We start from the raw sequence: 12002 nt of genomic DNA, 5'->3' as shown, positions 1-12002 counted from the left end.
TCTGTCTCTCCTTAACAGGGTATCATATCTGACCTGTTTCCTGGAGTGGTTCTTCCTACACCAGACTATGATGTATTTATCAAGGCACTAACTGAAAATATTGAAAAAATGAATCTTCAACCAGTGCCGTGGTTCATCGGAAAAATTATTCAGGTTTATTTTCACATACTTCTGGGGAAGAAAAGCATGAGAGCACACTCTTCATTCACTGTCTATGTCATGATGAATAGCTAATAGTTTCCTTACCAATTAATGGAATATTACAAATGGGGTATTTTTACAGAGTACAAATCATGGAATAAAAGCCTGCTTTGGTCATAGTGATTTTGTAATTCAGTCTGTGAAGGAGCCATATTGTGTGTGCAGCCATATTGTAGGGCTTGTGCCTCAGGATAGAAAATTAAACTGAATCTGTTACTGACAGAGGCAGTGTAGCCTAGTGAACAGAATTCTGGACTGGGAGTCAGGCTCTGTTCTCAGTTCTGTACAGTCTCCTTGAGAAGTCTTGAAAGAGGGGACCTTGCTTATGCTTCCAGCCCTGTGTTCCCACTGCCTCCTATTTACTACTACTGGGGACCTTTTAAACAATACTTAACCTTTGTTCTTGTGCTGCCTAGTGACAGAGTAATGGCAAGGGTAAAAATGTGTGGCCTAGTAAAAATGCCTTATGTTCACACTTGCCCTATGCTGCTTTCTAAACCATACCGTATCTTTCATTTAAACAGGGGTAGTGTTAACTGGTTAGGAAGTTAAAATAGGAAAAATCAGCCTTAACATTATAAAAAAAATCTGCTTAGGGGTTATTACAGGTCTGCTTGATGGTGGTTTTGCTTTGACTTGAGCTTTGACAGGATCTTGTGGGGTGACTAAAGAAGTTACCACTCTTGCAGTCCAAAATCAGCCTCTATGGGACTGACCATATGCCAGATGCTCAGAGCTGTAGTTTCAGTCCTTTTTTGCCAGATTCATTGGTAACCACTGATTTCAGTTCGGGGCTGTGATCTGCAGTGTCTGGTTAGTGCCCTCACACCCTGTACAGTGCTGATGCAGTTGAGGGATGACATTTAGCAAGGAGAAAGAGAGGATGCCTGGGGAAAACAAATAGTTTCAGTGAGAATTGCGATAAAAGCATGACTGCCCTCTGATTTGGATTAAGGCTTTGGTCAGCCAGCAGAGTACAGAGATCTAATTGTGCCACATCTGAATGCAGGAGGGAAACTTTTATTTTTATTCACATAACACTTCTTTTGTGCCATCTAAGGAGTGGCTCTCCTGTCCCTGGCAGGTGTACGAAATGATGCTGGTGCGCCATGGTTTCATGATTGTTGGAGATCCTATGAGTGGGAAAACCAGTTCATACAAAGTACTGGCTGGAGCCCTGGCTGATCTGTGTGCAGGTAACATTGTCCAGCCACAAGCTTCTCATTCAATGAAGTCAGTTCTATGACAGTTATTTTTGCTTTGCTGAGATATGCCCAGGTTGTTAATTGTCCTATACTCTTCTTTCTTGATTGCAAAATTTCTATTAATTGAACTATTTTTGTCTGGCATATTTGTCTGATAGTATTTTTCTCTACATCTACTGGAACAGTCAGCCATACTAATGTGTTTATGCTTTTCTTCATTTTGTTAGACATTTTACTTGTGCATAATACTCTTGAAAAAATTAGCTCTGATAGGATATTGTAAGTAGCTCTCATAAATATATGAAATCTATGCTGCTGTGCTTTTTCTTTTTATATGTGTTTTTTACAGCAGACTTCTTGCTTGCCTTGTGTAAGTAAGGGAATTTCCTATTTACTTCTACCTAGATGCCACATATCTGGGTTCTTTGCTTTGAGCAGCTGGAGTAGGATCCTCAGGAATCATCCTGTTCAGCTATTGAATAAAACTAACCTATCAAATTCTCAAGCTCATGTATTTGCCTTTTTACACAGCAAACGCCATGGATGAGTTTGCTGTTGAGTACAAAATTATTAATCCCAAAGCCATTACTATGGGGCAGTTGTATGGCAGTTTTGATCCTGTAAGTCATGAGTGGTCAGATGGAGTTCTTGCAAAGGCCTTCAGGGAACAAGCATCTTCTACCACAGAGGATCGCAAGTGGATTATTTTTGATGGCCCTGTGGATGCAGTTTGGATAGAGAACATGAACACTGTGCTGGATGATAATAAAAAGGTAGCCTAATTTTTGCCCCTGCCCTCATCCTTGAATAAACATACTTAATTTTAGTAGTAGCAATATTGTTATTGCATTAGTCAAAGGAGGTGTGAAATTCAGGAAAGGCTGATGTGCCTAAAAGCACTGCTTTATTTCCCCAGTTGTGTGAGTGGGTTTAGATGGTATTAGATATTATTAATCTATTACTTCTTCCTAAAAGCCTTGTCTTCCTCTTTCTTTATTGAAATGAGGCTGATCATTGAGGCTTTTTTATTGACCCTTTTAGGAAACTGAAATACATGGACTCAGTTCTGTGACTGAAAACTGAACTTGCTTAAATTACCTCGAAAATAAGTTAATTTTTAAAAAGCTGCAGGTCATAACTGCTTTTTCTTGCAGAGTTATTTAAAGTTCGAGTTAGTTAAATTGTTCTCTGTGTCTCTGCAAGCCTTACAGTAAGACATGGAAAAGTTGAGACAAGGTCATGAAATATCATGTATTGTAAGGATACAAATGAATGAATGAGGAGTGACACTAAGTGGAATGTTCAGTGATTTTATGACAGACATTGCTTTCACTGTATGATCAGCACTAACATGACTAGACCATGTTTATGTGATGCTCTTCTTCCAGTTATGCTTAATGAGTGGTGAAATAATTCAGATGAGCTCAAAAATGAGTTTAATCTTTGAGCCAGCAGACTTGGAGCAGGCATCTCCAGCAACTGTCAGCAGGTAATGTGAGAGCACTCGAGGTTCAGCTGTCCCACCTTGCACATGCATTCCCTTACCACAGGTGTTTGTTCTTCCCAGGTGTGGTATGATCTATATGGACCCACAGCAGTTGGGTTGGAAGCCACTGAAGGATTCCTACTTGAAAACTCTGCCTCCAAACCTGCAGGAAGAACACCGACAGCTGGTGCGAGACTTCATTTTTTGCACAGGTCTAATTAGAAGATGAACTATAAGGTGACATTCACAGTTTGCCCACTTGAAAGCAGGCATGCAGAATCAAAACTTTGTTATTATTACCAATAACAGTTTAGTCTTCAAAGCCTTTTTCACCTCATTGCTTGTATGAAGGACAGCTCTTCGTGCTGTGTATTCTACTATGTTTTCTGTGGATGCAAATAAAAATAGGTGTTGGTGAGAATCAGCTTTTAATGAAAATTTTAAATCCTTATAATTGGTCATTAAAATCTAGTAAAATAGTTGGAATAATATTAGGAGTGGAGCTGTAAAAAAATTATTTATGTGATTTGAGAAGACCTGCTTTGAGTTTTTGCAGGAAATTAGAATCAAATTTCAAAGAAGTACCAAGACTAAAGAGCTCTTTATTCATAGTTTCCTTAGTTCATCAGAGTAAAGTAATTATTCCTTAAGCAACAGACAGCCTGACCCTTTAGTGCATCTCCCTGAGTACTAGTCCCTGGGAAAAGGTTAGGTCGAGATTTCTGTCCTGTTTTCCAGTTTGAGTTCACAGAGCAGATACCACATGCTGTGGCACTCCTACAGGCCCCAGTCAGCCCCAGCATGCTGGAATTTCTGCTGTGGCACAGTATCTGTGCTGGCTCCTCTGTAGGGGGCCTCTCTTTAAGGGAGGATGAAACCCTTGCCTTTGTTTCTGTTGGAATAATTTTGTTGTGCCCTAAACAAAACAGAAGTCTCTCTAGGCTGAGCTTCTGCTCTGCTGTCTGGATTAGTAACTGGGTAACAGAATTCCTGCTGAAAACTTCTCTGTGTTGCAAGCATCTTGTTTTCACCATCAGACAGTGATGGTGTGATGTTGTGAACATTTCAGTACCACCTCACACGAGCCCTTTCCTGATCTCTCTGCCAACCTGGACAATTTCTGATGCCTTATGTTTGACTGAGGGTGAATTGAGGGACAGTGGGGAATGTGGCAAGTCCTGCATTGTCACACAGCTATTTCCTTTTCTCCTGGTAGGTTGATGACTTGTTTATGTGGCTAGTTGAACCCTGTTTAGATTTTATTGACCATCATTGCAAATTCATGGTGAAAACGTCCTCTCTTCACCTGAGTAGCAGCTTGATGAAACTCTACTCTTCTCTCCTTGGTAAGTACCCTAAGCTGCCTGGTTTTTATTTCAATTTTTCTTTTTTTCCCTCTCATGTCTCAGCACAAAATGCAGCCTATAAGATGCAAGGAAATATCAAACTGTATTTGAACTGTTGGGTTCATATAACACAGTCAGTGATCTCACTAATCAGTATTATTAATAGTTCTTTGCATACAGAGCTTTCACATTTGGAAAGTTGTGTCATTACAAAACTAAACATGATCTTGCAAGTATGTTCTGTGTTTTGCTTGCTGTTTGCTACCATCTGAAGAAAAGAGGGCTATTTTTCTTCTAATTTCATTTTTATTTGTAAACAGTATCTTACACAGACGATATCCTCCATTTGTAGATTGGCTTCATTCTACTGAAGACAGTGCTCTACTTTTGTCTCAGGATACTTTTGCAAAAATGCATTTTGCATTGGGATTTCTGGTTATTACTGGCTTTTAACTAAAATTCAAAATATCTGTTTTAGATGAAATTAAGGAACGTGATGAAGAGGACAGTGAAACCATGTCTGCTCAACAGATCACCTCATGGCTACAGGGCCTTTTCCTTTTTGCTTTGGTGTGGACAATTGGAGGGATCATCGACGGAGACAGCAGAAGAAAATTTGATTCATTTTATCGCAACTTGCTCAATGGAATGAACGAGCAAAACCCACGCCCTAAAAATGTGAAGATTAACAAAAGCAATATCTTCCCAGAAAAAGGTGCTTCTTCATAACTGTGCTTACCTGGCCTTTCATAAAGCAGTAAGAAAGCTTGGCACTTGGTGTGCCTGGCAGATGTTTAGTCTGCAGCAGAGCCACCATCTGCCAGGCCTTGGGCTGCACAGTTGGGTGCCCTTCCCTGGCTCTTTTAACCTGGAGTAGCATATGCCTCCAGTTATACTCAAACACTGTGGCTGAATCTGACCTAAAATCATTTGGTGATGATTATGGCACTGGGGGAGTGAGACTGGGGGTGTGGGGGTGTATCTTGTGTACTAGAAAGCTTCCATTACCTCACAGTTTTGGAAATCTCACACTGAAATCAAGGAAGTTTATTTTTATAATTTAATCAGTGGGTTTTCCTATGTTGTGTTTCTCAATTAACAGGGAGTGTTTTTGACTTCTATTTTAACAAGCGTGGCCATGGGCAGTGGGCCATGTGGACAGACTACATCACAAAGGAAGAGCAAGTTATCGCCCCAGGGGCTAAGGTGCACATTGCTATTTTATTATGCAAAATAATTATTTGAATAAATAATTTAGAGGTATGAATAATTATATTAGGCTGTTTGATGATTACTTTGCAACATTTCATTAGTCTCTGTGAGCTCCCTTTCATGCTTTTGTCTCAATTCTGGTACCACTAACACTGGAAGTTCAGCACTGCAGGTGCACATGGAGCCCTGAGGTTTCCTGGTGGTTAAAATTTGGGTTCTGCTTTGTTCTCTGACAGCATTTGATATTGGAGAAACCATGGTGGGAAAAAGCCAAAGCCTGAATTTCCATTCCTTCATTTCTGTTTTCAGTGGTTGATCTCATGACATTGTACTATGAATTATTCAGAGAAAGCAAGCAAAGAGACTGGGATGTGGGGAACAGTACTGAGAGTCCTGGATCCCCTCCATTCCAAATAGGGGCACTCAGATTTTGATGGCAGCTGTGAACTGAATGGAAGGGAAGCACAGCAGAGATCTGCAGGTCAAATTTCAGGATAACTTAAGCTTGTTCAACTTTTCATTCCACTGTAGTTGCCATTGTCTTGTCTATTAGGTACACGAGAGATGCAAGATGGCATTTCATTCTGCTGCCAAAAATCTTTCCTTGATATCAAATCCACAGCTGCTAATTATAAGTAAAAAATGAGGAAGAGAAAAAAAATTTCCATACCAATGTTCCTTTCCCTTTGCACAGTAGGGGAACAGAACTAGGCCATATTTAACTCTGTAGTTCTCCAGGCTTTATATAATGTCTGTGAACCATAATTTAGGTAATACTGGTTGTGCTATTGACTGTATAAGCCCTGAACAAGAAGTGGGGCAATGGTATTTACTAGAACGTTGTTATAGCTTAGGTTTTCAGACAATAGAACTTTTTAAAACACAGAACTTTTTAAAATACAACTTTTTGTGTGCTACAGGGTTCCTGTAGTTGCTTGCAAATAGTCATGTTGATTAAGGTATTAGATGTTTGATTTTCATGTTTTATTTTACTTTCCTGTTTAACAGGTATCTGAGCTAATCATTCCAACAATGGAAACTGCCAGACAAATGTTTTTTCTTCAAACATATGTGGATCATAATGTCCCTTTGCTTTTTGTGGGTCCCACTGGCACTGGAAAAACAGCTATAACAAACAACTTTCTACTGAAACTACCAAAGGAAAAATACATCCCAAGTTTCATCAACTTCTCTGCAAGAACATCTGCTAACCAGACCCAGGATATTATTATGTCCAAGCTGGACAGAAGAAGAAAAGGATTGTTTGGACCTCCAACAGGGAAAGAAGCTATAATTTTTGTGGGTAAGACATATTTATTTCATTTTTAAAAAATAATTCTTGTTCTGGTTTTAGGCAAAGGAAGTGGTTCACCAAGACTAGTAAATTTGGATTGCCTTAGTGCTTTTTTCAGGCACCCAGAGAATCCTAGAATCTCCTGAACTGGAAGGGGCCCAGAGGGATCACCAAAGGATTAGCACTGCCCTTGCTGGGAGGTTTAACTGGTGGTTGTCTTCAGAATAGTTCTTAGAGTTGCAGTGGTACATGACATGACATAAAATCACCAGCCACAATTAGTTAAGCCATCACCCTAATTATGCCTGTGAGGTGTAATGGTATTTGATTTTGGTTAGTTCAATGGGCAGCAGGAATAACAACACACAGCCTTTTACAACCTCTAGTACAGTTACTTTTCCTTCTTAGAAAAAACTGAATTCCCAAACACTGATGTTTTTTTATTCAATGTCTCTGTTCTCCATAGATGACCTAAACATGCCTGAAAAGGAGATGTATGGAGCCCAGCCAGCTATTGAGCTTCTCAGGCAATGGATCGATCACGGGCACTGGTATGACAGGAAGGATTCATCCCACCTCAGCATCATAGATGTCCTGCTTGTCACAGCTATGGGTCCCCCTGGGGGAGGCAGGAATGACATTACAGGTAGGAAATACATTACTGTGGCAGGTGGTTGTCTAGCAGACTGAAGTTAAAGGGTGGGTTCAGGTTTGCTGATGGCAAATTCAACATTTATCTACAACTGGTGGATCTACAGGTGCATTCACTGAGTGGGTTATTCCAAGTTCAGGTCTGTTATGTTCAAGTTCAAATCTGTACCTCTGACAGAGGGAGATTAATCACCATTAGAAACAATTTTTAGAGTTGATTGTACTGTGAATGACAGAAGTTATTCTAAAATTAGCGATGGAGATTTTTTCTGGTTTCTGTAATTTGGAAAAGGGAGGGAATACATCTGCTTGCCATGTCTCTGGAAAGTCTCTTCTGAAGTTGTATCTCCTGATGTTAAGGTAGGCTGCCTGCATTTATTTACAGGAATGTTACCTGCAAGTCCATGATTCCTGTCACGGCATCATAAGGGAGGTTATATTTTCTAATGAAAAAATTATGTAAATAAATGCCCTAATGTACCTGCAGCTTCATTATTTTAGGCTATATACAGCTGCATTGTTATAGGGCACTTCATGCTGCTTTGCTTCTTATAAACACTGTGATACAGGTATAACTGTGTGTGTTCTGAGAGGCTTTATGAAAATAAGTCTTCTGATACAGCTAAATTTCTAAAATCTACTCATGTAGAATGATTGTTTTTAGGTGAAAGCCAATAACAAGATGCTTGACTTTGTAAAAGTTTTACTGTGTCATCATAATCAAAAGGCTCATGTGAGCTGAAATGTTAAATTGAGTAATAGCCTTGTAATGATGATTCATGTTCTATATATTCAAAACAGTTGTTTTAAGTTAAATACTTATAGAAAATGTAGTCCAGTTTATATTTCTTTTGCTTCACTGCTAGGGCAGAAATTTGCCAGAAACAAAATCATGAAGCTGGTGCCAGATTCAAATGTTTTTTAATGACAGGCAATCCTAGAAGAAGAAAGCTGAAAAGTGGAAAAATATTTCACCATTTAAATCTCTCTGCATCCTTCTGTGTGTGTTCCAGGACGCTTCACACGGCACTTGAATATTGTCTCTATCTCTGCTTTCAATGATGATATTTTAACCAGGATTTTTACTGCAGTTACTGACTGGCACTTCAGCAATGGCTTTGATGCTTCATTTCTAAGGTAATGGGATCAATTTACTGTAGCACTTTTGTCTTTTCCCTGTAATTTATGTTCAGAAGTTAAATTTGTACTTCTTTTCCTTCTTAAGGCTGGGTAAGATGATGGTCCAAGCGACGTCGGTGCTGTATAAATTGGCAGTTGATAATTTTCTCCCAACTCCTTCAAAATCCCACTATGTCTTTAATCTACGGGATTTTTCCAGGGTTATTAAAGGAGTTCTGCTCTGTCCACACACTCATTTGCAAGTAAGTTGTAGTTTTATTAAGTTGATGTAGGAGAGAGCAGTGAAAAAAGTTAATTATTTTTATAATACATGAACTATGATTTCAATAGATTTGCAGGGTTTAAGATCAGAATAGTCCCTAAATTCCTTGTTATGTATTTTCTGTCTGTCTCTGAGGGAGAGAGCTGTCATTTTGTTAATACTATTTGATTTGATCCAGTAGAGAAAAAGTGCTTTGACATGAAAGTACCAGTTTATGTTGGCAGGAAGGACAAGATGGTAACTAGGTGAGGAATCCAGGTAAGTTAGCAGATGCTGGGCCATGTGCTGAATAGCTTGGGAATGAAAGATTCCCACTGAGTTTAGTACAAGGTATGGCAGGGTCCAGATGGACATTTCTAACCTTTTCTCTTTGAACAAATCCCGCCTGAGCTATATTTACCCTTCTTTTGTATTTTCATTTTCAGGACGGAGATAAACTGATCAGACTTTGGGTTCATGAGGTTTACAGAGTTTTCTATGATCGCTTGGTTGATGATGATGACAAGAATGTTTTCTTTCAGATGGTACAAGAGACAACATTAAATAGCTTCAAGCAGAACTTTAATAAGGTATTTTTGTGTAATGTGCTGGGACCAAGATGATACTGATGCATTTTCAGAAATACTTAAACTTATTTAATTGAGATTAAATCAGTATTGGAGGCATTTTGCAGTATTTTGATCAGTGAATTTAAAAAGTTTGGACAATCTTCTATTCAGCATTGATTATTCATATCAGAATGATTCATAACTTCTGAGGGATTCTGAGTTAGTAGAGAGGACCACCTGGAGTGGAATAAATGTCTTGCACAGCATTTATCTGTGCTTTTACCCAAGATAATTCCTTGGATGATCCAATGGGTGTAGTAGGTACCTTTCTGAGAAGCCTTTTTAGAACTATGCTATATTTGACAGCAGGACCTCTCTGTGAGGTATGCATATATGGAAACCTGCATGTCAGCCTACAGTATTATTTTCCAGACCAAGGTTGTAACTAGAACATGAAAAGCAGTGCTTTCTGCAATATTAATGCTATGTAGATAAGGATTATTATGACTTTAAGGAAAATAATTCTCTAATAGCTAGAATTATCTGTTGATTCTTGCCTTTTTGCTAGGTACTAGGTCATCTCTCACCGACTGGAAAAGTCACTGATGATAATATTCGTGCCCTGTTCTTTGGAGACTATTTAAAGCCAAGCACTTCTGTCAGAATTTATGATGAAATCACAGACCTAAAGCAGCTGACAAGCGTGATGGAATACTACCTTGAGGAGTACAACAATATCAGCAAGGCCCCCATGTCCCTGGTCATGTTCCAGTTTGCCATTGAGCACATCTCCAGGATATGCAGGGTACTGAAACAGGATAATGGACACCTGCTGCTGGTGGGCGTTGGCGGGAGCGGCCGGCAGAGCGCGACCAAGCTCGCCACCTTCATGCACTCCTTTGAGCTCTTCCAGATCGAAATCACCAAGTCCTATGGCATCAGTGAATGGAAAGATGATATTAAACAAGTCATGCTGAAAGCAGGTGTTGGTAACAGCAATCTGTCCTTTTTGTTCTGTGATAATCAAATAAAGGATGAATCGTTCGTGGAGGATATCAACATGCTTTTAAATACTGGGGACGTGCCTAATATCTTTCCAGCGGATGAGAAAGCTGAAATTGTTGAGAAAATGCAAGCTGCAGCAAGGATGGAGAACAGGAAGATTGAAGCCACGCCCCTTGCTATGTACAACTTCTTTATTGAAAGGGTGAAGAAAAATTTGCATATTGTCTTAGGTCTGTATACAATGCGTTGTTTCTTAGAATTTTTTTTTTTAGGTTTATTTGTTTTTCTGCTTCCTAGCTGCTAAGAAACTTAGGTAATGATCATGTTTTTATTTTTGCAGCCATGAGTCCTATTGGAGATGCATTTCGGAATCGATTACGGATGTTCCCTTCACTGATAAACTGCTGCACCATTGATTGGTTCCAAACCTGGCCTACAGATGCTTTGGAAATGGTTGCTAACAAGTTTTTAGAGGATATTGAGCTCAAAGATGACGTTAGAAAAGAGTATGAGTTTATTTCTCAAGAGACATGTGAAGCAAAAGTTTGTTCCCCTGTCCCTTGTGCCCCCAGTGTATTTGATCTGTCCTTATAAATGGATAAAGCTAAGCCAACTCTGGGATTTCAGTGCAAGTCAAAGATACTGAGACATATGTATCTGATATTTCTCAAAACCACACCAGTCTTAGAGAAGAGTCCATAATATTTCTAATAATGGGGAAAATACATTTCTGCCTTCCCTAACACTAATATGACTTCATAAGCTTAGAGTAATTTTTTGAGAGTTGACCTAAAGACAGACTGCATTTCAAAGTAATGTGGAAAATTTTTCCCTAGGGTTGTGTCTGTGTGCAAATATTTCCAAGAAAGTGTGAGAGACCTCTCTGTTGGCTACTACGCGACGCTGCGCAGACACAACTACGTGACACCAACTTCCTACGTGGAGTTGATTCTCACCTTCAAGTCCCTGCTGAACAGAAAAAGGGAGGAAGTTGACATGATGAGGACTCGTTATCTTATGGGACTTGAAAAGCTTGACTTTGCAGCTTCACAAGTAAGTTTCAGATGAAGATGCTGAATATGTGCCATAGGCATACTTCAGTGTGGGGTCTGTACGGTTGAAACTTACAAAAATAAAATTTATTAATTTGTTCTTCACTATATTCTTGATGCTATTGATAGCTTTCTGTAGAAAGCCTGCAGGAAAAGTTTTCTGCTTAGTAAGCTGAAGAAACTGTGATCTTGGATTATAGCTCTTAATAGAAAATAAAATTAAAATGAAGGTACTCATTAAATGTTGAAGGAATAAATGTTATAAATTTAATTATGTTCTCAAAACCTTATATGGAGAATCCACCTCAGCTTTCTTGTACCTATTACCCTTTCCAAAATAGGGGAGAAATTGAAAAACATTGTAAGACAATATTAAGCATTAATTTCTGAGTAGATTCCAAGTAGGAAATTGATCAGGTTCCAGATAAATAATTCCTTTTTCAACCCATGGGATCCAGGGATTGATCTTTCCAAGATACAAACTAAAGGGGTTTCTAGATACTTGCTGGATGAAGAAGATCCAGTTTGCAGCTGTTGCTGTCACAAATTCTGTGTTCCATTCCAGGTTTCTTTAAGATTTTGTTTCCCACCTGTGCACTA

At 39.1% G+C, this 12002-nt stretch overlaps 1 protein-coding gene across 1 annotated transcript in view; it reads left to right on the top strand.

The window, feature by feature from the left end:
• DNAH3 (dynein axonemal heavy chain 3) overlaps window positions 1-12002 on the top strand; it is a 49834-nt gene that overhangs the window by 24431 nt on the left and 13401 nt on the right. Inside the window, exons 33-48 of the mRNA XM_058815735.1 lie at window positions 19-153; window positions 1286-1397; window positions 1938-2179; window positions 2795-2895; window positions 2974-3079; window positions 4109-4238; window positions 4717-4953; window positions 5341-5444; window positions 6459-6753; window positions 7211-7390; window positions 8409-8532; window positions 8621-8777; window positions 9223-9366; window positions 9914-10580; window positions 10691-10856; window positions 11187-11403. Coding sequence (XP_058671718.1) covers window positions 19-153; window positions 1286-1397; window positions 1938-2179; window positions 2795-2895; window positions 2974-3079; window positions 4109-4238; window positions 4717-4953; window positions 5341-5444; window positions 6459-6753; window positions 7211-7390; window positions 8409-8532; window positions 8621-8777; window positions 9223-9366; window positions 9914-10580; window positions 10691-10856; window positions 11187-11403 — 3117 coding nt within the window. The remainder of the gene's footprint in view (window positions 1-18; window positions 154-1285; window positions 1398-1937; window positions 2180-2794; window positions 2896-2973; window positions 3080-4108; window positions 4239-4716; window positions 4954-5340; window positions 5445-6458; window positions 6754-7210; window positions 7391-8408; window positions 8533-8620; window positions 8778-9222; window positions 9367-9913; window positions 10581-10690; window positions 10857-11186; window positions 11404-12002) is intronic.

This window comes from Ammospiza caudacuta, chromosome 17 (assembly GCF_027887145.1).
Source record: "Ammospiza caudacuta isolate bAmmCau1 chromosome 17, bAmmCau1.pri, whole genome shotgun sequence".
Taxonomy (NCBI): Eukaryota; Metazoa; Chordata; class Aves; order Passeriformes; family Passerellidae; genus Ammospiza; species Ammospiza caudacuta.
The sequence above is the reverse complement of the archived record's forward strand: the minus strand, read 5'-3'. Positions and strand labels throughout refer to the sequence as shown.